The 26,708-nt window shown below is 41.5% G+C and overlaps 3 protein-coding genes across 9 annotated transcripts in view; 2 read left to right on the top strand and 1 right to left on the bottom strand.

Moving 5' to 3' along the window:
* Nucleotides 1–5,559, top strand: part of MDN1 (midasin AAA ATPase 1) — a 184,470-nt gene extending 178,911 nt beyond the window's left edge. The window contains exons 98-102 of the mRNA XM_049897303.1: nt 328–401; nt 514–628; nt 1,481–1,544; nt 2,633–2,775; nt 3,587–5,559. Coding sequence (XP_049753260.1) covers nt 328–401; nt 514–628; nt 1,481–1,544; nt 2,633–2,775; nt 3,587–3,775 — 585 coding nt within the window. The 3' untranslated portion in view covers nt 3,776–5,559. The remainder of the gene's footprint in view (nt 1–327; nt 402–513; nt 629–1,480; nt 1,545–2,632; nt 2,776–3,586) is intronic.
* A 4,241-nt stretch (nt 5,560–9,800) lies between these two features.
* Nucleotides 9,801–12,952, top strand: LYRM2 (LYR motif containing 2). 3 transcript variants are annotated; one of them, XM_049897305.1, is made up of 3 exons: nt 9,801–9,874; nt 10,525–10,665; nt 11,872–12,950. In XM_049897305.1, the coding sequence occupies exons 1-3, from the start codon at nt 9,830–9,832 to the stop codon at nt 11,950–11,952; spliced, it is 267 nt and encodes an 88-aa protein (XP_049753262.1). In that variant the 5' UTR covers nt 9,801–9,829; the 3' UTR covers nt 11,953–12,950. The 3 variants fall into 3 exon arrangements, with proteins under 3 accessions (XP_049753262.1, XP_049753263.1, XP_049753261.1); XM_049897306.1 differs by lacking the exon at nt 9,801–9,874 and adding an exon at nt 9,995–10,218 and having other exon boundaries at nt 10,525–10,682; nt 11,872–11,961; XM_049897304.1 differs by lacking the exon at nt 9,801–9,874 and adding an exon at nt 10,001–10,218 and having other exon boundaries at nt 11,872–12,952.
* A 975-nt stretch (nt 12,953–13,927) lies between these two features.
* ANKRD6 (ankyrin repeat domain 6) overlaps nt 13,928–26,708 on the bottom strand; it is a 211,810-nt gene continuing 199,029 nt past the window's right edge. For all 5 annotated transcript variants that reach the window (XM_049897262.1, XM_049897286.1, XM_049897295.1 and 2 more), the window contains 5 exons: nt 26,370–26,555; nt 25,393–25,545; nt 21,996–22,109; nt 19,671–19,797; nt 13,928–18,236 (listed from right to left, as the gene is read on the bottom strand). In XM_049897262.1, coding sequence (XP_049753219.1) covers nt 17,662–18,236; nt 19,671–19,797; nt 21,996–22,109; nt 25,393–25,545; nt 26,370–26,555 — 1,155 coding nt within the window. In that variant the 3' untranslated portion in view covers nt 13,928–17,661. The remainder of the gene's footprint in view (nt 18,237–19,670; nt 19,798–21,995; nt 22,110–25,392; nt 25,546–26,369; nt 26,556–26,708) is intronic.

The following is a 26,708-nucleotide window of genomic DNA, read 5'->3' as shown; positions in this document are numbered from 1 at the left end:
AGTTCAAAAAAAAAAAAAAAGGAAAATTTTATAGACGAAATTTCCAAGCTCCTCCTTACCGGATGATGCCTAGAACAGATCTATTCTACCAGTGTATTAAAGGGCACTCCGATGGGTTCAGAGTTTCTGCATTCGTAGTACCAGGCAGGGTATCAGGCTGCCAGAGCCCCTGGGCTGGTAGTGAATAGCCTTGTTGATATTCCCCTGTGACATAAAAAAAATAATGTGTTCTGGGGGAATCTTGATGTGAAAGAGGTTGACAGGCACTGGTCTAGGACACTCTAAAGATATTCTAATTCCTTCAACCCTTAACTTTCTATTTTACAGCTTGCGTTTGAATCTTTGGCTGTGATTGGAAATGCTCTAACGCTCTTAGAAGTGGGTCAGATTGCAGTTTGCAGGTATGGGTGCATTTTAATCCTACTGGGAAAAATCTTTTCACAGATTTGCTTTCTGATTTTGATCACACGACAAAAAATAATTCCCGTTGTATTTGGTTTCCCCTTCCCCCAGTTTTGGAGAGTCCGTAAAACTGTTACACCCATTCCATGAGCAGTTCAGTGATTTCTCGGGGTCCCAGATTCTACGGCTCTGTACCTTCCAACAGAAGAAAACCAAGATTGCTCAGGTATGCTGACAAAATCAAATGGGTTCTGCATAGTTATGCTTAAGCTGGTGTACAAGAGACAATCTTCAGCACTTTTCCCCCCCAATATGGTCCTAAGACAAGTAAAATTTACAGAATATTCCTAAAACTTCGGCCTGTGTTCCACTGGGAATAGAAACTTCCGTGACATCCATTACTAAAAAGGTGTGGCCTCTTTTTCTCAGCTCCTCAAAAGTCAGTGGACTTTGCATCATTGATTTTCAGGCTCCCTGTTTTTCTGAAACACCTGGAGCATTTTGCAAAGACACACCCTTCTCCTAGTACCCTTATTAGTGGATCAAGGCTGATTTCTCTCCCGCATTTAGTCTAGAGAAGATATGTTGTGAAATAAAGCTAGGGACTTGCTCAGGATGACATGAAAAGTTCAAAACAGAGCCTGGGATATAATTCTGTCCTGATTTCTGCTCTAACTTAGCTTCCTTTCTTTACATTGCACTGGACATTTGGACTTTCTTGCCGTGTTTATTTGCTTAGATATTTTGTTTTCTTGGAAGAAGATAGGTGTTTGGTTCATTTGAGGGTTATTGCGTTCTTAGCCACCTGGGGCAGTATTTCTTTCCCTGTGGGATAGTTTGCAGAGCATCAGTGGGGTATATGCCGGAAACATGTCTGTCTGTACTGGAGAATGCCAGTACCCATGGGTAAATGCCGAGCAGCACAAGCCTCTTCCATCTTCATGCAGCGGCTGGAAGTGCCTGTAGACCGGAGATGGTTATGTGACAGTCACTCAAGTGTCAGAAGTCATTTCAGTCTCTGTGACACAATAGGAAGAGACTTAAAATAGTTTTCTAATTGTTTCTGGCTCTGCTTTAGTTTCTAGAGTCCTCAGCCAACATGTTTGTAGCCGCTCAGCAGCTCTCACAAAACATCAGTCCAGGTGAGCTGCGTTCTTTCCTCTTTGCTAACAAAATGCTTACCTGTTCTGTGTGCTCTCAAGCAGGAGATGGCAAGGTATTCAGCCTTGATGGAATATTTTACTCAATTATTCGTTCATTTAAAAAATCTTATTAAACACATATTCCTGAGGTTAATAATCTATGGGAATTAGACACAAATTAATTTGTAATGAGCTATTATATATTGGATTGATTGAGCTCAGAGTAGTGACAGAAAGGAACGAAGTATGTGCAAATGACTGTTCTGTAATATCTTAATAACAGGAAAGCGGAGAGGAGCATGGTTTAAAAAACCAGATAATCCAACCGCAATGATTTGTGGCTTGAAACACACTAATTTTTTATCCAGCCCTTTTCAAAGTCTCAGTCCTAATTACATCATGGAGAAATTTCCTGTTCGAATCAAGTCATTGAGACCTCTCAACATTTGCTAAACTTCCTTGAGAGAAACAGAGAGAACCCTTAGGCACTGTAATCTTTAGTTAGCAACATTGTATAGCTAAATTTTTTTTAAACAATTTTTTATTCACTGTGTTTATTCTTTGGTTCCCTTCTATTTAAGTTTTTGTTTAAGTGAGTCAGCTTCGAGAAAAAAATAATACAGGTATTAGGTACAAGGAACTGACAAAAATCTGAAGGTAATACACACGCTGAAAGTTGGAAGACACAGCTCCAGGTTTCTGATTTGGACACTTTTGTCCAGTGGGCTACTCAGTGCTGTCCTTTTTTTGTACTTTATAAACATTTCAATGATATTTTAATTATCAGACATACTGCTCTGAAATGAAGTTGTTCTGGATTTGACATTCCCTGAAGCATTTTTAGGAATACCTGCTTTATTGACAGAAGCTTAGAACGTGCTTGTCTACACAGCCTTGTCTCTGACTTGCTTCCTAACCAATAAATTTAATCAGAGACCTCCTTTGCGCCCAGATGCATCAGGTTCATAGATGTTTGGTTTTAATAGTATAGAGAAATCTATACTAATTTGTCTTTATCTAGGTAGCTTTGAGTTGTTAAAAATGGGTGTTCATTCTGTTCTCTTCCTTCCTCTCATGTTCTGCTACAGAAATTGCACAGCTCCTCCTGGTGGTCTCCGATGGACGTGGTCTTTTCCTTGAGGGCAAAGACAGAGTCCTAGCAGCAGTTCAGGCTGCCCGCAATGCTAACATCTTTGTCATTTTTGTTGTGTTGGACAATCCCAATTCACGGGTAAGTACTCCTAAAAAAAAGCCACCTTTTCTGGAGATAAATGGAGATTTCTCTTCAACCTGTTTTATCTGAAACATGACCTGGGTTACTCCGTCACACACAGAACTCTTATCATTCAGAGTTCTGTCAGGCACTGTTCTGGGCCCTTTGAAAGCATATTTTCATTTAATCTGCACAATAAACCAGCAAAGTAGGGATCAAACCGCTGACCTTTCGGTTAGCAACCAAGCACTTAACCAGTGTGCCACCAGGGCTCCTGAAGTGGAGATAGAGATGATTATCCCACTGCACAGATCAAGGACAGAAGCCCGGACAGGTTATAAGTAATGAGTGGTAGAGCCAGAATTCAGACAGACTCCAGAGACTATCCTCTTCACCATGCACTGTGCACAGTCCTACTCTGGGGGCCAGAATTCTCCTCTCTACAACATTACTGCCGTTATTGCAGCCTTGATGATGGGCCCTGTCCACTTTGAAAATGTGGACCAGCCCTTTCCACACTCACTTGTATCTTGGCAGACTGCTTCTCACAGCTGGACGCATCAGTATATACCCACGGGGCGGTTCTGTTCTGGTGGGGGCGGGGGGGCGGGGCGTTCTGTCACATTGAAGCCTTGACAGCCAGCAAGGGCCCTGCCTCCTTCTTAATGAGAGTTCTGAAAATACTGTTTTACTTAGTAAATAAAAACTAGCTTCATGCAGAAATTAGACACAGGAGATTTAAAAATTGTCAGCAAGAGAGAAGAGCTAGCCAAGGACACTGATTTAGTTTTTATTTTTCTTTTTATTTCAAAACATCTTTTGTTGACAGGATTCTATCTTGGACATTAAAGTACCAATATTTAAAGGACCTGGAGAGCTGCCTGAAATCCGATCCTACATGGAGGAGTTCCCGTTCCCATTCTATATAATTCTTCGCGATGTGAATGTGCTTCCTGAGACGCTCAGTGATGCTCTCAGGCAGTGGTTTGAGCTGGTGACCGCCTCTGACCACTCGTAGAGCTGGAGGAGCACGGTCCCAAGTGAGACTTTTTAAACAGTGGACTGAATGACACACTTTTTGCCCAGGTGCTTGCATTTGGACAACTGTTTCTGATTTATAAAAATGTACTCAACAGCTACAAAAAAAATTTTATTGCACTGCCCATTTTTCTTTTACAATATGACTTCAGAGCCTAGAGGAAGCTCTTTGGCTCCTTGCTTTGCCTAGGCCATGGTTCTTCTAACAGACCTGGGGCAGGGAAGGAGCAGCTACAGCAGGTGTCAAGCCTCAGTACCTTCTGGCCTGTCCTGGAAGCCTGGGCCAGATAGGAGGCCACGCCCCACACTGGGGGCCCAGCCAGCTGCCTTCCCTCACAGGGGCCTGAGGACATGCTGCCAGGAGCATGGGACCATGCCAATCCTTTGAACAAAGGATGGAAGGGAGACCCTGCATTAAGGATCTGCCTTGGAAAGCCCACTGTGCATACCCAAAAGCTGTCAGGTGGCTGAGACAGATGCAGTTTTCTCGAACGTTTGCGTGTGTGTTTTCTTAATGTGTTTGATATGAAAGGAACTACCTTCTCTTAGAGGGTAGGAAGCTTTTGGTGTGTGTGTTCTCATAAAGTAACCAAACATATGGGTGCCCAAGTCATCAGCAGAGATGATCCTTGAGCTGTGTAAAATGAAGTGGCTTTTCAGTGTCCTCTTCCACGTTTGCTGCTTCGGAGACTATGCAAAGATGAACAGATGATTTTCCTGTTTATTTCATTCTCTCAGTGCCATTGTCCCTGTGTTGTAGTAATTTATTTCTTTAGTTCAACTTTTTTCTTAACAGTTAAGGGGAAGAATTACTCCTCACACTGCTTTCAAGTTGGACTGAGTCAGTCTCATTCTAGAAAAGAAATGCTGTGTCCAGAAGAACTAAGCAGCTACATCTATTTTTTTTTTTTTCCAGTCAAAATGCCTCTGGTTTTTAGAGTTTTTTACTTGGCCAGGAAGCAGTGCTTGACTACTTGAAACTGCGTGCTGTGTTCTATTTAATGTCCTGATTGTCAAAACATTCTTTTGTAGGCAACACGCCATGATGTGATCATCTATTTCCATGTGTCTTATCATGTTACACTGTGAATTTGGCACCTTTTGTGGTGGTCATCAAAGACACAGATTGCTTGTTGTTTAGCCAAGTGTCCTAAAGCATGTACCTGAAGTTATATCATTATTTTTTATTCTAAAAAGCTATGCAGCTTATATTCTGAAACTTATTAAAAAATATACCACTATTGATGTAATCTGTGGCCATTCTTAATAGAATACTGTAGAGGAGTGTAAAAAGGTGTGTTCAGGGAATGAGTTTATGCCACAGCAGTCAGCTGTCACTAGTTTATGCTATGCTAGTCTGACCCCACAACCTCAGTGGTTTACTAGAGTAAGGGTTGGATTCTCACTTCTGTTCATGTCCGTGGTGGGTGAACTATGACACTCCTCCACGTCCTCTTCATTCCAGGACCAAGGCTGATGGAACAGTCCCCGTCGGTGATATGCTGGCCTTGTGGCTGAGGGAAAAGACTAAGTTGGTGAACCACAAAATGGCTTATAAAGATTCTGCTCCACAGTGATACATGTCCCTTTTACTCACATTTCATTGGCTAAAGCAAGTCCCAAGGCTCAGCCAACTTCAGTGGGGCAGGAAGGTTAATCCTCCAGCAGGGATGGGTCTGGTAGGGAAAGGCCCCAATATTATGACAATGCTACAACTATCACGTCTACCTTTAAACAGGGCTGTCTAAGCCAGAGCTTACCAAATGGTGTGCCAAAACAGTGAATCCCTTGGCCCTGGAGTAGCTCACGGGGTCTAGGACAGTCGGAATTCCAGTAAACAGGTTATTGTAGCTACCCCAGGGTACCATTTCAACTTGTGCTATAATGGCAAAGGGTTTGGGAAGCACGGGAGCAGAGTCACAGGACACCTACCAGGAACTGATGGGGTCGGGGTGAGAACTATGACATGCCTGAGTCACGCAGGGCAGGTTACCAAGGGTCTGGGCTACCATCTGGGCTTGCCGGAGTGGAGAAAAATCAATTTGCCATATTGAAGCTGACTGTGCTCTTCAGGTTTTCCCGTCTTTTGCTCACTCTGACTATACAGTCTCCTTGGCCAAATAAATGCTAACATTTAAGGAATGGATGGCATGTTTTTTGACTTCAGTATTTAGGACAAAATATTCTCACTATGGACAACTTCACTGCTTCTATGGCCTCAACCATCATCTAAGCAAAAGACTTGCAAATCTCCACCCAGAGGTCCAGTAAAGCCATTGTTTTGCATTCTCAATTATATTTAGATGTCTGGTGGAGCTCTACCTGGGTGACACTCTTCAGATGTATCATGTTCAAAATGCAGCTCTTGTGTTCTAATGCTCTACTCCCAAGTTCCTTCTCCAGCATTCCCCATCCAGGTTAACCACCCCAACAACCACCACCCTCTTTACAGACTTGGAGCTCAACCTGCTACCTGCGCCTTACTCCCCTCCCCACCTCCATCTACACCCCAAATTAATTATCTTGTCTGATCCAACTTGTGGACACTTCTATCCTTTCATCCCTTCTCCTCTCCTCTGACCACACAGCAGCAGAGGCTCTTTTAATCTCTAGCTTACACTACTTTAATGGTAACCCAACTAATCACTTGTCTTTGCTTTCTTCATCTTACAATACCAAAGGAGATTTTTCTCAAATGTCTCCAGCTGAGAAACCTGTCAGAGCTCCCTGTTGTGAAATGGATATTAGGCAAGCTTCTTGGCATGACCTAGGAGGCTCTTGCCTGACTTTCCTGTATCATTGTTCCCAGCATCCCCACCACACTGTGACCTGGTCACAGGGAATCCCTGGAATCTGCCAGTGTTCCATGTATTGTCTGGAATCCTCTTACCTAATTTGCTTGCCTGACCATCACCGAGCCCGGGTATGCCCTCTGGGAAGAATGAGCTCCCACTGTATGAATGTGAATATGCCATCTATAATACTACGTTTGACTAATATCTTCCTGCCCAAAGCATGAGTCTTTTTAAGAGTAAGGAGCATATATGATTCCTGACAGTATGACTAGTGTCTGGAATGAGTGAATGTTTCTGGACAAGAAGATGAAATGTGTAAAAATGTAAAATTTGTAGATTCAGCTAAATTCCAATGAAGATCCTAAGATGATTTGGAGGAAAATGACAGAAAACATTTCTACAGTCATACAGAACACTAAAGGCACAATAGAAGAATCTGATAAACTATAGGGGAGTAGTCCTGACAGATAATAAAACATAAAATACAGCAACAGAAATTAAAAGCAACATGATACTGGTTCAAGAAGAAACAATACTGGACAGATTTCTCAGACCCTAAATTTCTAACATAGCCAGAGAGGCATCACACAGCCCAAGGAAATGGATTACTTAATACATGGTGTTGAGATTACAGTTTAGCAGCTGGAAAAGAACAGATCCACAACACACCATGAACCAAAGTAAATTCTAGATCAAGTAAATATTTTAAAAATTAAAAGTGTAAAAGCTCAAGAGCATCCATGTAAGATGCATCAGTTGGTCCCAACCCACTTGGAGCAAAGGAGAATGAAGAACACCAAAGACACACACTAGCCCAAGAGACAAAAGGGCCACATAACCCAGAGACTGCATCAGCCTGAGACCAGAACTAGATGGTGCCCAGCTACCACCAAGGACCGCCCTGACAGGGAACACAACAGGGAGTCCCTAATGCAGCAGGAAAAAGTGGGATGCAGAACTCAAATTATGGTAAAAAGACCAGACTATGACTGAGACTGGAAGGACCCTGGAAGACATGGTCCCTGGACTCTGTTAGCCCAGAACTGAAACCATTCCTGAAGCCAACTCTTAAGGCAAAGATTAGACTGGACTATAAGACATAAGATGATACTCGTGAAGACAGGGCTTCTTAACTCAAGTAGATACATGAGACTAAATGGGCAGCTCCTGTCCAGAGGCAAAATGAGAAGGCAAAAAGGGACAGGAGCTGGTTGGATGGACACGGGAAACCTGGGGTGGAAAGGGAGAGTGTACTGTCACATTACAGGGGTTGCAACTAGTGTCACACAATAATATATGTATAGATTTTTATATGAGAAATTACCTTGAGCTGTAAACTTTCACTTAAAGCACAATAAAACGATTAACAAGACAATGAAAAAAACTGGGTAACAAAATCTGGGGGGTTGAAGATGAAATTGAAAAAGCATCGAAAGAAAAAAATACATGTGATTTGGATAGAGACTTAGAACTTCTGTATGGATAAATAAAATGACCAAAATAAAAATTTAAACAACAAACTTTGCAAATAAAAACCAAATGCCATTGAGTAGGTTCCAACGCACAGCAACCCTATAGGACAGAGCAGAACTGCTCCCATTGGGTGTCCAGTAAGCGCCTGGTGGATTCGAACTGCAGACCTTTTAGTTAGCAGCTGTAGCTCTCAACCACTACGCCACCAGGGTTTCCAACTTTGCAAATAGCCCATATAAAATTAAGAGTAAAGGTCCTAATTATAAATGCACCAGTCAAGAACAGACACAAAGGAAGCGTAACTAAAAGTGGAGAGGGATATTTAACGTTACCAGTACAAAATCAATCAGCTGTTAGTTTTACTGCTAATTTATTAAAATTTGAAAAATACATAATTGACAATGTGACCTTGGGTTTTGCATCACAATGTTCAGAAGAGCTAACGAATGCAGAGTACTGGTATGTGAGGTCCTATTCTGAGTGCATTATGTAAAACACAACTCTGAAATATATGTTAATTTCATTTTAAACCAGTATCAATTGCCCTGATAAGCGGCAGTTTCCAACTCAGTGATCCCATGTGTGTCAGAGTACAACTGTGCCTCACAGGGTTTTCAATGGCTGATTTTTTTGTAATTAGACTGCCAGACATTTCTTCCGAGGTGCCAGTTAGCAACCAAGCACAACCATTTGCACCACCCAGGCATTCCTGCTTCACTTTACAGAGGAGAAAACTGACCAGGTGAGGTTAATGAGCCAGAACAGCTACGAAGAGGACAGCAGGATTCTAACAAGCAAGGCAATCTGCGTCTAGAGCTCCAGCGCTTAAACCACTGCCCTAAATAAAGTTAGCACTCGATAAACGGGTAATTGAGGGAACGTTCTTGGTTACATTTTAATTCAGTACACTCCTTTTTGGAAAAGTAATACTGCCAAGATAAACTAACCCCACTTCCAGGACTATAACCTAAGGGTGTATGGTGTGTATTGTGGGGAGAAGGCAAAAACAACTATGAAGAAATAAAGGCTTGAGGCGCAAGGGTGTTCAGTTTTTCATTATAAATAATGAGAAATGTTTAAAACCACAACGGTGCAGCCACTTAAAGTCTTGCTGGGTAGCCATTACAAATGATCATGAGGACTACCTACTACTGAAAAATGCTTGCAATAGAAAAGAGCAGTTTGAGCACGGGAGAAAAAAAAATTAACATTTTAGATTTTAGTATTTATACACGTTTAAAAAGTGGAAATTAAAATAACATGTTGTCACCTGCCGTGGAGTCAATTCCCACCCCTCCAGTATCGAGCAGAACTGTGCTCCATAGGATTTTCGTGGCTGCAACCTGTTGGAAGCAGATCATCAGGTTTGTCTTCCCAGGCGCCTCGGGGCGGGGCGGTTAGAACCAACCTTTCAAATAGTAGAGGGCTTCTACTCCTTCCTCCTCAATATTAACTTCCCTTTAAGAAACTTAACCACGTCCGGGCACTGTGCTAAGTGCCTTACCATTCTTATTTCATTCTCACAACTTATGACTCAGGAACTATTAAAACATTTCACGGATGAGAATATTCAGACAGGTGACACTTCTTGCACAAGGCTACAAAGCCGGCAAGGAGCCCACACGAGCGGGATTCAGTCCCAACTGCCGGGCGCCAGCGCACCATTCGCAGGCTGTCTCCCAGGCACCCGAGCTCGCCCCGCCCCCTGGCCGTGCCCCCACTTCCGTTCCTGCGCGTTGCGGCTCCGGCGGGACGTGCTGACAGTCATGGCGGCTTCTCGTTTACCGCCAGTGACGCTAACACTAAAGCAGGTACTACCAGCGGTTCTCGTCCGCCTTCCACGGCCCCGTTCCGGGGTCTGAACATCTCGATTCTTCTCTATTCCCTCCACCGTATCTACGGAGTGGGTCTTGGGGTTGAAAGGGGTTGGATTTGGTAATCCTGACCTTGCGCGCGCTCCTCCGGTGATTGGCTCCGTGATGTGGGGCGGGGCTTCCCGCTCAGGGCCAATGGGAAGGCGCGCCAGCTCCCGGGTCCTGTCGCGGGGATAGGTGGTGAGCGAGGCAGTTAAGCGCTCCTACCCGAATGCCTTGACTGCCCAATGGCCACAGTAGAGACCGTCCTGCCTGTTCTGCAGAGCTGTGGCAAAGAGCAAGTGAGATCACCAGAGAATTTAAACAACTGTTCTAATTTAGCAAAAGTACTGTTACCGCGGTTACAGCTTCCAGGACATTGGCGGCCCTTTTCTGCCTCTTGTGTTCAGCTCCCTAGAGCTCTTGATTTTAAGAGTTCTTAGGTTGAACAAAGAAGCAGACAGCCCGAACGAACTTCACAAAAAAAGTGTTTTTCTTTGCCTTAAAAAATTGGGGATCAAAATCTGGTTACAGTTAGGTTTGCTAAAGTACAGCCCTCCAAGCTGGAGATTGTGCAATTTAATTGGCATTTTTCCTCCCCTGTACAGTTCATAAGAAGACAACAGGTTCTCCTTCTGTACAGAAGGATTTTGCAGGCAATCCGGCAGGTTCCAAATGATTGTGATCGCAAATACCTGAAGGACTGGGCAAGGGAAGAATTCAAAAGAAACAAAAGTGCCACAGAAGAGGTGAGAACAAGATCATGGTGAGGACAACTCGTTTATTATTAGATTAAAAAAAATTTTTTAGTAGACATCGTGGGATGTAAATGCCACCGAGATGATATATATCTTGATCGTTGCTCCTTATGTTATCCACTTCCCACTCACTTAAAACGTTAAATTTAATATCATCGGTGACTGCCCTGACAGAGAACACAACAGAGAGTCCCTGATGGAGCAGGAGAAAAGTGGGATGCAGAACTCAAATTATGGTAAAAAGACCAGACTTAATAGTTTGAGACTGGAGGGACCCCAGAAGACATGGCCTCTGGACTCTGTTAGCCCAGAACTGAAACCATTCCTGAAGCCAACTCTTCAGGCAAAGATTAGCCTGCACTGTAAGACATAAACCCTCACGGCATAGTGGTTAAGTGCTACAGCTGCTAACCAAACAGTCGGCACTTCGAATCCGCCAGGCACTCCTTGGAAACTCTATGGGGCAGTTCTACTCTGTCCTATAGGGTCGCTATGAGTCAGAATCGACTTGACGGCACGAGACTAACTGGGCAGCCTCTGTCCAGAGGCAAAACAGAAGGCAAAGAGGGACAGAAGCTGGTTGAATGAACACAGCAGATCGGGGTGGCGAGGAGGAATGTGCTGTCACATTATAGGGGGAGTAACTAGAGTCATATAACAATGTGTGTATAAATTTTCATATGAGAGACTAACTTGAACTGTAAACTTTCACTTAAAGCACAAAAAAAACTGCAAAAAAAATTTAATACCATTTTTATATCTACACTCTTCGGTAACATCACCTGATTTTGTACTAAGCTGTATATAGAGTGAAACCCTGGTGGTATAGTGGTTAAGAGTTACAGCTGGTAACCAAAAGGTCTGCAGTTCGAATCCACAAGGTGCTCCTTGGAAACCGTATGGGGCAGTTCTACTCTGTCCTTTAGGGTCGCTATGAGTCGGAATCAACTCAACAGCAATGGGTTTTTGGGGTTTTTTTTTGGTATTTAGAGTAGGCAAGATTACAAATGATGGTTTGGGAAGTATGATCATTGAGGCTATGAAGGCATGCCAGACATGTACACCCTTACTTGTCAGCTTTTGGCTTTCCTAATATGCAGCACTTCCAGTTCCCAGTATTGGTTCTTGACTTAATCAAATAAAATGTACCTTGTTGAACCAAGTGGAACAGTGACCCCATTTCATTTTCTTCTACAGGACACAATCCGGATGATGATAACTCAAGGCAACATGCAACTTAAGGAGTTAGAAAAGACACTTGCATTAGCAAAATCTTAACTATAGCATTATTCTGGAGGATTATCTAAACCGGCGTGTGTTTAGGTGAGCTTAGGCTCAATGATGGGCAGCCAAGCCAAAGCCAAGTCAGACTGTTTATATGTACAGGACTTGGGCAAATTAACATGGAGCACGGCATGTCATAGACAACAAAGAAAAGAGCATCAAAACAATCCTTAGCATCGAAGATACGCCCTGAATTTTGGAAATGTTTCTGGATATGCCCGAGGGTTTTAAGAAGCAAAAACCAGTGCAACAAATGGCCAATAAGTACATGAGAGGTTGCTCAACATCATTAGCCATCAGGGAAATGCAAATCAAAACCAAAATGAGATACCACTTCACACCCTCTAGGATGGTTAGAATAAAAAATTCAAAGAATATTAAGTGTTTGTGAGGACGTGGAGAAATTGGAACCTTTGTACACACTACTGGTGAGGATATAAAATGGCGAAGGTACTTTGGAATACAAATTGACAGTTCTCAAAAGGGTAAACGTAGAATTACCCTATGACCCAGCAATTCCACTCCGAGGTATATACCCAAAAGAAAGGAAACTTGTAGATGAATGTCGATAGCAACATTATGTATAATGGTCAAAAAGTGGAAAGAGTCCAAATGCCCATTAATGATGATGAATGGATAAAGTACAGTATAACCATACAATAAAATTTTGGTACAACATGGATGAATCTTGGAAACAATGCTAAGTGAAAAAAGCCAGTCACAAAAGATCACATATTGTATAATCCCACTTGTATGAAATATCCAGAATAGGCAAATCTATAAAACAGCAGATTAGTGGTTGCCAGCGTGGAATGGGGAATAACTTTTAACAGGTACAAGGATTTTTTTGTGGGTAATGAAAATACTCTAAAATTAGATTGTGGTGATGGTTGAGTAACTGAATATACAAAAATCTTTTGAATTATGCATTTTTTAAATGGGTGAGTTGTGTGGTATGTGAATTATATCTCAATAAAGCCATTTAACAAACTATCAGTACAAAGCGTTTTCGCATGTGTGAAGTGACTACGGGTACTTCTTATAGGACATGTTGGCTGTCTGCATACCATTTCCCCTTTCAGATGTGCCGTGGGTAGGAAGTTTTAAACTCATGGACAAGCATTCCTGTGGATTTGCCTGCACAGAGACAGATGCCTAACCTTCTAATACTTGAGGAAAGCAGGACATGTTTTCCTGGTATTTGTATTATAATCACACAGCAGGAGAGGCTAAGAGGCACAGGGCCATTCTTAGCAAACTTATTTGTCTTACATGGGTTAGGCAGGGAAGTGCCAGTAAAAACAAAGAGAAGTAGCCCACATCTATCCTGAAAAAGTATGCTCGGGATTATGTAGAATACATACACAAAGAGGATCAAAAGAGGCTGTCACGCCATGCCAAACTAGAAATCATCATGGGCTGTTTTCTTGCTTGAGTCAAGCCTTTGGGAAATGATAATTGAATTTACAATTTTTGTTTACCAAGAAGAGTAAATCACCTCTACCCACTCTTACTTGTATAAAAAGTGCCATGCTGTGTCTTATTTTTGGTTTTCATGGACAGAGAATATTTACGGTAAAGAATACTTTCCCTTAAAGTTAACAACTGAAAAAATAACGTTTAATGGTTTTTTTTATTTGTTTGTAAAAGATATTCTAAAAGGTCTTTAAAAAAAAAAAACACACTTGATTTTATCCTTTAAGTTTTATTTAACTGATTGGCTTCTATAATCCACACTTTACAAGAAGAAATGTATTTACCTTTTAGGAACAATTTATCAGTCAAAAAAAAGTATAATGTTAGCTTGCGTATTATCTTGCTATTACAAATGTTCTGTCCTTCCCTTTGCTCAGTATCTTCCAAATGGTCAACGGTTTGAACAAAACATTTGTTCAAGTTTGCACTGAGAAATCTTGCCATGTTACAGCTGTGTGTTCGTTTTGTTTTCATGCAGTGCATCTGATTGCTATTTTAAAGCAGATGCATTTATTCTAGATTACATTTTTTATAGACACAAGGTACAGTGTGAATGGGTGAAGGCACTCTCAGTAATTATAAAATTTGGTCAACTACACAAATGAAAATGTAGGCTGAACTTTTACACTTTTCACTTTTTTTAAACAAGGAATTTAACATCCATAGCATTGACAGTGATTTAATTTTTGGATGAGACATGAATTCAAGGTAATAAAATAGAGGACAAATAACATGCCTCTCACGGAGATTAACCTTTGACTCAAAAAAGAAGGTATAAACATTGCTTCCTTTATTTTGGGGTATAAAGTCAAAAGTAATATTAGAAGTAATATACTCAGTCTATCACAGATACTTAGTATACGTAATGCAATAATGCACTAACAATTTTTTTTAAAAGCACTGCAATATTACAACTTTTCTGTTTAACACCTTTTTTTTCCCACTGCTATTAAATGTTTCTGTCTCAGTTTGAGACACAACCTGCAGGACAAGTTATATACATTGTTAACAGTTCCATTTCCCTGAAAAAGTACAGTTGTGACATTTGTTCATTTTTGCAAACAGCACAAGGGGGAAAAAAATAAAGAGAAATACACACTGAACTTGAAGTTAAGTTTTTGACAATGCCAAGGAGCAAAAAGACCAAATATATTTGTTGAAAATAAAAATCTATTGCATTGGTTTTGTGAGGCTGTCATCTCCTTTGGGTTAGGAGACTAGCTGTTCTATTTTCTTGGCTTTGTTGGTTTTTCTTCTTTGACAGACTACCAAGGACAAGAGCCATGTAATCTGCCAAACTAGGTCCATTTGACTTTTCTCATTCCTCCCTACTCTCTTCCCTTAACTGTGATTTCAACAAAAATATCCAGTTCATACCTAGGTCAACTGGCATAACAAAGAAAATGTTCTACATTCCACTTTGATGAGTTGTGTCTGGGGTCTTAAGAGCTTGTGAGCAGCCATCTAAGATACAACTATTGTTCTCTTTTCATTGGAGCAAAAGTGAATGAACAAAACCAAAGACTCAAGGAAACAATTAGTCCAAAGGACTAACGGACCACAGGAACCACAGCATCCACCAGCTTGAGACCAGAAGAACTAGATGGTGCCCAGCTACCGCTACTGACCACTCTGACCGAGGTCACAATAGAAGGTCCTGATTAGAGTGGGGAAAAGAAACGAACAAAATTCAAATTCTTAAAAAAAGACCAGACTTACCGGCCTGAGAGACTGGAGGAACCCCCAAGATTATGGCCCTTAGACACCTTCTAACTTGGAACTGAAGCCATCCCTGGAGATCACCTTTCAGCCAATAGATAATAACACATGTGAGGAAATGCTCCTTAGAATAAACATCTACATGAGACCAAAAGGATAACATGCGTCCAAAAGCAAAGATGAGAAGGCAGGAAAACCAGATCAATGGAAATGGGGAACTCAAGGTGGTAATGGGGAGAGTGCTGACATTTTGTAAGGAGTGCAACCTCTGTCATGGAACAATTTATATATAAACTACTGAATAAGAAACTAATTTGCTCTGTAAACCTTCACCTAAAGCACAACTAAAAAAAAAAAATCCAGTTCATAATGATAAGCTGCCTGCTTCTGCTGGCAAGAAGTATATAATCAAAATACTTCCCACAAAAGCACTCAATGGTCTAGTTCTGATAGTTAAAATTTGTTTTCATCATTCCTTGACAAGGATACCCCTTGAGGTAATAGGAGATATTTTGGTAAGTGAAAATTATTCCTGTTTGGAACACAATTTACTGAACCTCTCAGGATTTCATCTCTTTGAGTATCAGGCAGCTCCTGATAAAGTGATGTTTACTGTGGAATGGCTCCAAAGAGGTCAGGTGGTATCTTGTTGGGGATGGATTTAGAAAGGTACCGTCTAACTCTAAAATTCTGGGATTCTGCATTAAGAACAAGTAAGAAAATGAAAAGAGGAAACTCTCTATGCTAGCGATGCAACAAGAGACTATCGGGGAGGACTGGCAGTCTCCTAGAAAATAGGAACAAGTTTACAAACATGAAAATACACTTCAGATAACATCAAATTAATTCCATATTCAGGTTCCATAACGGTAACACAGGAGCCTTAGTGGCATGATGGTTAAGTACTTGGCTGTTAACCCAAAGGTTGGCGGTTCAAACCTACTCAGTGGCTTTATGGGAGAAAGACCTGCCCATCTGCTTCCATAAAGATTACGCCTAGAAAATCCCATGGTGAAGTTCTACTCTGTCACATGGGGTTGCTACGAGTTGAAAACTGACTTGACAGGACTCACCAACAACATCAGTAACACACATCTACTGAATGACTATTAGCAATGCCTGTGTCCATAGATTGTCACTATAAAAAATAAAAAATGTGAGCTTGATCAGCAAAAAAAACAAAGGGATTGAAAGCCTGCTTTGTTTTGCTGGGTGTCCAATGTCAAGTCGTTGTTTTCTCTTTGGCTCAATGAGCAGCATCTTATTCACACTTATGGACAGTAGTTATTAGGTTCATGGTTAATATGTGTTTATACAAGTAGAACTGACATTTCTCTGCATACCTGGCATTCTGAGGAGATGAATATAATTGCATATTCCAAGGGACAAGAAGTGTGGAAAAGAATTAAATCCAAAGTTTAACATACCCAAGCTACTTTTACAATGAAACTTTTTTTCTGTGTTTATGGTTATTCATTACGGATCAAAGCAAAATCCTTAAAGCTCCATGAAACTGGAGGACAGTGGGGTCTAAATCAAGTTACTGAGTTATGCAGCCTGACATAATCACCGTAAAGCAGAGGAAAGCTTTTGAGGTTCTTCAGAGAACTCGATTCAAAACCAAATACTTTCAAGAAGTAGCTTATTTCCATATAAAATTTAGACCGATAAGCTCAAATTTAGAAAGGTACTCTTAAAATCACTGAGTTTGATTCTATAATGAAGTTTCAGGTAATTGTTAAGTGAATATTTTTTCCTTTTATCTGCTTTAAAGTCACTATGATTAGTCAGTTTTTTGGCTGAAAATACAGAAACTATGATCAAATGATTTAAAACTTTCTCATTTGAGCTCATTTAACAGTGCTATTGGCCAATTATTATTTAAAAACATTCTGACTTTTCAAATAATTTTAAGAGATACTGGATCTTGTGACATCATGAAAATCTTTTTCTCCTCAAAATCTGGTAAGTTTCCACCTGGTTACAATGTCAGCATCTTGGGATTTGCAATCTGGAATTTGCGAGAGAAGTTTCAGCGCATCTTGGAGTTACAGCTCTTTTAGAAAGAGACTGTCTAGGCACAGGAGGTGTGTTTAAATTTTTATGAATGCCTATTCAATTTGAATTAACAAGGGATTGATTTTTTTTCCTTGTTTTGATTTATATTATGTCATACATTCTGAATTTTCGGGCTTAGGCTCACACATCATTCAGCTCCTTGGCGGAACTCGCTTAATCTGAGCTTCTGAACTCCAGATGAACCTAGACTGAGGTTGGGGTTTGTAATGAAACCTGAAACTCAGCAAGTTCCCCCTAGTTTCAGTTTAATTGTTGAAGTCTTCATAACTTCAGGGCATAGGAAGCATGTGTCTGGCACATTTCAGAAAGTCGTGGTTTTTTAAAGGCAAGTCTGCTGTGTGCACAATAATTGACACCTTGGGCGTAGGTATTCTGCAGTTGCAAAACCTGAAATCCTTAAAAATCCTTTCTTGTTCCACTTCCCAGGTCCTAATTTTCCTTCTGCACCTTAGTCCTTAATTTAGCAAGCTCCTCTTCTAAACTTTTAATGTGTTCCTTCAGTGTAGCCTTGTCTTGCTGGGCTCTTTGATTGGCCTGGCTTCGTGCTTCTTCAATCTTTCTTTCATACCACTTTTCCATCTGGGTAGAAACAGCCTCAAAAAAATACTGGGTAAGCTCCAGAGCCTGGGATGTGTCTCGAACGTGAGGAGCTGCCTGCTCGCTGCCTGCTGCTGGTGGCTGCAGCGGCCCACCGCTGTTGCTGGATGCTGGTGGCTGGACTCGATGCCTCGTCTGCCCACTTTTCCCAGACTTCTTGGTTTGGGTGCCCCTGTCAACGCAGGGTCCACCCTGCTGATCACACTTGGCTCCCTCATTCGAGGGCGGCAAGGCTGTCTGGACCTTGACATTCCTCAGCCGGGAACCTGCACAGTCAGAAGAAGACAGCTCCTGCTGGAGTCTGTGGGCAGCGGTGGAGTTGAGGGCCTTCTCCTTGGGCCTAACCACCTGAGGGGAACTGTCGGAAGCTGCTACTGGACCTGCAGTTGCCACTGATTGATCCGCACCTGGTTTCAGGAGGAAAATAAAAGAGTAAGCCTGCATTCACACGGCCACGTAGTTGTGGGTTGGGATTTGTTTGAGGGGCCTGGGAATCCTGTAAACCACCAGCCAGGCATTCTCAATCACCAACACCTGCAAATTGCCCTTTGTGGTCTCTCTCACCTGTCTTGTCCCTCTCTGCTACTTCTTCTCTCCTGATTAGCATTTGGGCTTGTCAGGGCTTTTATGGATACCACAGTAGCCATACTGGTAGCACCTAAGGCAACAAAGCTGCTGGCCTTTCCTTCAGCTGGTCTCAGTCTACTCTAGGAGCCTCTGGGTCCCATTTCCTGATTACTAAGGTTGACACAACTTGCCAAGGGTCTCAAAACAGAGTTGGGCGTTTGTTTATGAAAATGAATAACCCCATTCTCTAATTTATGGGTCCTTTCCGTACTGTGGCCCCAGTGTACTAGTTCCTTGACCCAAGCTCCGACTTGGAAAGGTGGTCCTACTCCTCACAACCAGAGCTCCATGATAAGCTCCATGTCTACTCCTAGCATGAAAATTTGCCCAGAATCTGTCCCAATGTGGTGAGCATAAAGAAGATAAAGCCACAGTCCCAGTGGTAGCCTGTGGTAACACAAAACAAACAAACAAACAAAGCTGTTGCCGTGGACTCCAACTCATGGCAACCCCATGTGTTACAGAGTAGAACTGCTCCATAGGGTTTTCTTGGCTGTAATCTTCACAGAAGCAGATTGCCAGGTTTCTTCTGTGGTGCCACTGGGTGGGTTTGAATGGCCAACCTTTAGGTTAGTAGTCAAGCATAAACCATTTGCACCACCCAGAGACCTAACACGAAACACTTGACATATCAAAGTCCCCTACTAAGGTCTAATCATCAAAGCTCTGAATGTCCTCAAAATTATTATCGCTGAATGTGATCACTGTGGCTAGTGTAAAGATGCTTTGCTCAGAGCATCTCTTACCTAATAGCTGGGACAGGTTCAATACATGAACTGCTGTTTAATGAGGTTTCACATAATTGGACAAAGGTAAATGGCAGATCAAGGAGAAGAAAAGGGAAAGAGGCACAAAGTGTAAGGGAGTGAGCCCTGCTTTGGAGACAGATGATTTGTTCATCACCCCTCATCTTTGGGGTCCAAAGCTGAGACCATCAACATTGAACCTGAAGCTCATTATCACCGATCAATAATTCTTTTATTCCTTCTTTCAGACATTTTGAGCACTCAAGCAAGAGTGCTTCATTACTATATAGGAACTGAGTGTACAGCAGTGAGCAAAACAGACATGGTCCCTGCCCCTGTACAGAGCTTACTCTAAAATCCTACGTCTCTCACAGCCCTGTAGTGTGCACTGTCTTCTGATGCACGAGAGGAGGAGACTGGCGAAGTTTCATCTCCTTTGGGTGGAAGGACTCTCTGCAGGTGGATTACCTGTAGAGGACTCACAAGTAGATGGTGTAGATTTCGTTCTGGAGGCCCTAGAATCTCCAGAAAGCTTCAGCTCCAGATTCTGAATCTTTAACATGCACCAGGTTTTTAATTCATCCACCAAGGACATCTAAGAACACAAATTAGTACACAAAAGAATCAGATGAATTTGATACATGGTTTATGTATTAAAGCATCACACATGGACTTTTCAAGCTGCAGAGGATATCGCCTTGACAAACCCAAAAGTTGTGGTTCACTCATCCTCCCATGGGCCACAGCCTTCTCTGCTTGCTCTCTCTAGACTACACCTCATCTAGCACCCAAGGTTAACAGCTACCTAGACTCTTCATTAAGTGACTGAGAATCACCTTAAACTCAAACACCCAAAGCCACCCCATCTTCCAAACCAAGCAGGTCTGGCTGCTTAAGAGCATGTGCCCTATCACACAGAACAGCTCAGTGTTTATTGTCCCAAGTAGACTGTATTCTCCGGAGTCATGTCTTGTTCAACAATCGTATAACGGTCCAACAAATGCACAGTAAATAGAATTGGTTCAGGGCAGAGATCCCATTTTCCCCAACATGTTCTATAAACTGTTCGGTCTCAACATATTAGAGCATATTCAACAATGAACATAAACTGAACTTACAGGTTCTTCTATTAACTTCATTTTAGGATTAAGAAAATGCCATGCTATATAATGCAAATACTCTGAGTTTTCAATGATAGGTCTGAATCTTGTAATTCCAAGGACATGTGTGATGAATTATAAGTTAAGAACTGACAGATACTGGTTTTGTTTATTTAAATTTTACTTTGGCAAAATATATATAACAAAAATTGTGACATTTTAACCATTTTTAAGTGTACAATTCAGTGACATTACTTACATCCACCATCTTGTGCAACCATTACAACTATCTAATTCCAAAAGTTTTTCAACGCCCCAATCAGAAACTCAGTACCTCTTAAGCAATAACTCCCCATTTCTCTCTCCCCTGGCCCTTGGTAATCACTAATAAACTTCAGTCTTTGTGCATTTGCCTGTTCTAGATACTCTGTTTAAATGGGATCATATAGTATTTATCCTTCTGCATCTAACTTATTTGACTTACCATAAGTGTTTGGCTGCTAACCAAAAAGTTGGCAATGTGAACCTACCCAGCTGCTTCATGGGAGAAAGACCTGGTGATCTGCTCCCATAAAGATTATAGTCTAGAAAACCCTATGGCACCTTAACAACAAAAAGAGAAACAATCCGATCAATAAATGGGCAAAGGACATGAACAGACACTTCACCAAAGACATTCAGGCAGCTAACAAACACATGAAGAGATGCTCACATTCATTAGCAATTAAAAATCTGAAACCAAACTCGTTGTCATTGAGTCGATTCTGACTCATAGCGACCCTACTGGACAGAGTAGAACTGCCCCATAGAGTTTCCAAGGACCGCCTAGTGGATTCAGACTGCAACCTTTTGGTTAGCACCCCGTAGCACTTAACCACTATGCCACCAGGGTTTCCTCATTAGCAATTAGCAAGAGGCAAATCAAATAAAAACTGCAATGAGATACCAACTCACCTGCAAAAATGAACTGATCAAAAAAACAGAAAACAAATGCTGGTGAGGCTGTGAGGAGTCTGGAACTTTTATACACTGCTAGTAGGGTTGTAAAATGATACAACCACTATGGAAACCAGTATAGCACTTCCTCAAAAGGTCAGAAATAGAAATACCATATGATCTAGCAAGCCTACTCCTAGGTATATATCCTAAAGAAGCAAGAGGGACACAAAGGGACGTATGTACACCTGTGTTCACTGCAACATTAGTCACAATAGCAAAAAGGCGGAAACAACCTAAGTGTCCATCAATGGATGAATGGATAAACAAAATGTGGTACATACATGCAATGGAATACTACGCAACAATAAAGAATAATGATGAGTCCACGAAACATAACACGGGTGAATCTGGAGGATATTATGCTGAGTGAAATAAGTCAATCACAAAAGGAGAAGTATTGTATGATACTACTTTTATAAAAAGTCAAGTATAGGTTTACACACAGAAAGCAATGTTCTTTGGTGGGTTACCAGGGATGAGAGGGGGGAAATTCGGAGACTCACTTACGAGACAGTAGACACCAGCTAATTCGGAGCTTGGAAATGCAAAACCCTGTGGGGCAGTTCTACTCTGTCACGTGGGGTTGCTATGAGCCGGAATCGACTCATCAGCACACAACAACAACGTTTTTAATGTATGGGTTGTACCATGTATCAGAACTTCATTTCTTTTTATGGCTAGGACTGGTTTTTACCTGTCGTTTCTCTCCCTCATGCTTCTCCATGTCTGAGTGCTGTTGCAGCCGGTTCAGGCACTCGGTTCTCTCTGCTGAGAGTCGCTCGACCATCAGCTTGTCCAGCACACGCATCTAGGATTCAACAGGAAAGAGCGCATGACCAAGATGGGTCCTGGTCTCTCGACTTCTGAGGAGGGGCTCAGGAAGTACCAGGCAGGGGCCAGAAAGCAAGCAAGCAAACCTCAGCTCCTCATTCTATTTCACATACTTTTTGTGAAACTTGAGTTTTTCAGAATTCTTGATCATATTTCTATGTTGGCCATTGTTTTTCTCATTTTTTAAAGTCGTAAAGGATTAAAAAAAAAAAAAAAAAGGGACCGTAAATTGAACCAATGCAGACATCGTAGGCAAAACAGATTTTTATAGGCCTTAGAACATTATTTCTAAGACTTGTTATAAGGAAAAAGTAAAAAAGTATGGAGCTACTGCCCCCCTCTTTTTTAATAAACAATGTTTGCAGCTGCCCAAAACGTAGTGAAACAAGCTGAATCCTCAGGGCTTTCATCCAGCTTTCCCAGTGAGCAAATACTTCAGTGCTTCATTGAAAGTAGCCAAAGCATGTGCAAAGAAGGATGTGGAAGGAGTTTAAGGAATTGCTTCATAAAACGAGTGACTGTCACCTTTCAACTGCATGCCTTTCTGAGTCCCCCCTTTATCCTTTATGTTTCCTGTAGGGCCCTAACACCCAGCAAAGCCAAACTTCCACCACTTTGACAAGGTGTACTGCCAAGACACCAGAAGAGAAAGGAACCATTGTTAGCGGCCAAAGCCAGCCCACAATGGCTCAGCGGTGAGCTCCTCTCCTCTCAGGGACATAAGTGCAGTTCCACACCCAGATATTCAAACGGTAAAAAAAAAAAAAAACATCAGTTCTGGAGATACAAGAGTTCTGTTTTGTCTCTTCAGTCACCATGGTTTTCTGTGTACTAACCCCCTCCTGTGTTCTAGGACTGGTCTATCCACCCCCTACCTCCTTATCTTCCTTCTACACAAATGGTTAGGGTGGGAACCACCATGTTTATGCATGGCTTTGTTCACAGGTTACGGTTGATGGGTTCAGGTGCTAACGCCTGGCTCATACAGGCCAGAGCCCTTTCCCTGGAATCTGGAATTAGAACAAAGATTCTACACCCCAATCTGTCACTTTTCTTGGACCCAACAATGGCAATTTTTGAATCTGGGGGAAACAGAACAAATGGCTATGAGGGAAGAGGAAAGAATGGAGCAGAAGCTCAGAAGCAAAGACAAGATGCCCTCCTGGATTCCTCACTACGCTCCAACCCCTCAGTCTGTTCCTTTCCTCAGTCAGAGGCACCCCTGCCCTAGGAGTCCTTGTGAACACTCACCTAATCCAACCTGCTTTGGGCTTAGACTAGCCAAAGTGAGTTTTTTAATCCACAGTTAAAACAGTCTTAACTACTATAATTATGAAAAGATTTCTTACAAAATGGGCTTTCCACGAAATACAAATAGCATATAAACCTTAAAATGTTCAACCTCACCAGTAAACAAAGAAATAAAAATCAAACAATAAAATATCCTTAATCAATTTGGTAAAAACTTGTTAAAAATCATAATATTAAATGATGGAAAAGGTTTGATATAGAAACTCAGACACTGCCGGTGGAAATATAAATTGGTACAACCTTTCTGTTTTTTTTCTATTAAGTAATTTGCCAATATTTACAAGTCTAAAGCATATTCTTAACTTTGGACTCAAATTATTCTAATTCTGAGCAAACAGTCCACAAAGCAACCCAAAGTTTACGCAGATAAATGTTCATCACAGCATTACTCAGAATAGTAAAAAACTATAAGCAACTTAAAAAAGTCTACCCTAAAAAAAAAAAAAAAAGGAATGGTTAAATACATTATGTTGTACTAATACGCTGGATTATTATGACACCAAGAAAATTCTTATGCTATAAAATTAAGTGAAGAAAGCAGGAAGCAAATTGTATGCATACCTCCGCACACAGGAATAGTATGCACCCATTAAAAAGTACAAGGTAACTCCACATGACTGAGATGTATTACTAAATGAAAAGAACAGCAAAATAATAGACCATACTTCCATTTTTATTTAAAAATGATTATCCAGGTTACTATCTATAAAAAAGGCAACCTATGGGAAAATACACCAAACTGGGAATGGTAAGGATTTCTGGGGAATGTCACTACGATACATGTTTCTGTAATGTGGAATGTTTTCCCCCAATGAACATGTGTTATTTCTAAGTTTTTTAAAATACTTTAAAAATCTATATTCAGGGAGTTATTGCTCAAGGGGTATTGAGTTTCTGTTTGGGAGGATGAAAAACATTTGGAAATGAATAATGGTGATGGTTGCTCAACATGGTAAATGTAATTAGTGTCACTGAATTGTACACATAAAAATGGTTAAAAAAGCAAGTTTTTGTTATTAAATATATCTTAGCATAATGAAATATTAAAAAATCTATATTGGCCACACATTATTAACTACAAAAGGAAACTGAACCTTTACAAGGCAGAGAGGTGGTGGTGGTTGCCTGCTTAGCCAAGTGATCAAATTCAGCATCATTAATAATTACACATCCTGACATTATGTGCCTTCTGATGTGATCCAATTTGAAGTTCACACCATTAGTCTTGGTTGGATGGAGTATTCTTGCCAAAAATATTTAAGTTGAACCTAATTGACATCTATACCAGTGGTTCTCAAACTGCCACATGCGTCAGAATTACCTGGAGGGTTTGTTAAAGGACAGATTGCTGCTGGTACACACAGCCAGAGTGTTTGATTCAGTAAAAAGTTCAACAAAGAAAAAGTGTGCATGTGAGAAAGACATACAAGCAGATATGGCAAGAAATTGGTTGAATTTAGGTGGAAGGTATATGAGTGTTCATCATACTATTCTTTCAACTTTTATGTTTGAAATTTTTCAAAAGAAAAAGTTAGAAACAGAGAGAAAACTATATACATAGTTATTCTAATTTTGTGTGCAGGAGAAGGGTGTATGTGGAGCACACTGGCATTAAGAAAAGACTAGAAGAAAAGAAAACCCAGATATTTATAGTGCTTTTTCATCATAGTGGGTTTATAGGTGATTTATTTTCCTTTCTAATTTTCACATTTTTCTAAATGCTCTGTAATGGGTATATATTGCTCTTAAAATCAGAAGGGGCAATTTAAATATGTTCTTAAGTGATTTAAATAAACAGGCTTTAACAAGGTTACATAAGCAGCCTCTTCTCTGAGAGCCTATCCGACACTCAGGGCAGAGTTCACAGGATGAAGGGGTACTGAGGTCACTTCCTGATCTCATTTTGTGCCAGAATACCTTGCAATTAGGTGACTGGCCCACTTGCTTACTTGGTGCTGGGTCTTATTCTCCATATGCCCCAGCTTTGTATTCATTTTATCCTGAACAGATCCCAGCTCGGCTTTTATCTCCTCCACAGTTGCCTCCAACTGGTTCTCCAGCTTGTTAATTAGAGGTTCACATCGACAGCCATTTATTGGTGCCTAAAAGGGAAACAAAAAGGGCATCCATACGACTCATTCATTCCTTCAACAAATACGTTTTGAGCACCTATGACATGCCAGACAGTATAACAGGGGCTGAGAATACGGATGATAGAGGAGACAGACTGAACCCTGTCACAACTCTTGAATGTTCTATAGGCCAAGCTTTGTCTTATAGGCACTAAGAAGATTCAGAGATGGTAAAATATGGCCCCTATCCCCAAGTGCTTATCCCTAGGTCCTCAAGATTATCTATTCCCCTAAGGATGGTGCACAGGGGCAGTGGTGGTTCAGTCTCACCTTTCATGCGGGAGACCTGGGTTTGATTCGATTCCCGGCCAAGGCAACTAATGTTCAACCACTACCCATCTGTCAGTGGAGGCTCGTGTGTTGTTACGGTGCTGAATAGGTTTCAGTTCAATTTTCAGACTAAGATGGACTAGGAAGGTAGGCCTGGTGATTTACTTCCAAAAATCAGCCAATGAAAACCCTATGGATCACAGGGTCTGATCCCCAGTGGGGACGGCACAAGACTGGGCAGTACTCATTCTGTTATGCATGGGGTCGCCAATGAGTTGGGTGTCAATTCCACAGCAGCTATCAACAACAAGGATGGTGCAGAAAGCTTTACAACTAAACCTCTGTCTGCTTGGGCATAACCAACAGGGGTGTATCTACACCATTTAAGTCAGCAGGGCCATCTAATTTATCTTCCAAACTCTTGTCTTATCAAATCACTGGCAAAGTGGATAGCAGCCTCCAGGAATAGTGTCAAACGGACGGCCCTGTTTGAAGCTTGTGGCTTTATCTTCTGCACCAGGTACCTGCATTACTTTCCCATCCTTGCCCCGGTACAACGTGTAGAGCTGGTATGCTCTGAACTCATGGGGAGGGGGTGGGGATGAACACCGATGCCTGCTCCTCTTTTTAGGGTGGTTATGAGCATGCACGTTCTTCTGGTGTCCAGGTTGCTGGTCTGCTGGTGGAGTGGGGTCTGAAAAGGCTGACACCTGAGGAAGAAGAGACGAGACCCTTAAAACTAGTGACATCTGTGAGAGTGACACCAGCCACTGGCTCCCATCTCAGCCACTTTAGGACAAGGAACCCTTCTTGCTTCACCTCAAGGCATTCTATTCCAAACACCACATGTCAAAGAGATCTAC

This window comes from Elephas maximus, chromosome 1, assembly GCF_024166365.1.
Source record: "Elephas maximus indicus isolate mEleMax1 chromosome 1, mEleMax1 primary haplotype, whole genome shotgun sequence".
Lineage (NCBI taxonomy): Eukaryota > Metazoa > Chordata > Mammalia > Proboscidea > Elephantidae > Elephas > Elephas maximus.
This window is presented reverse-complemented; position numbering and strand designations above follow the sequence as displayed.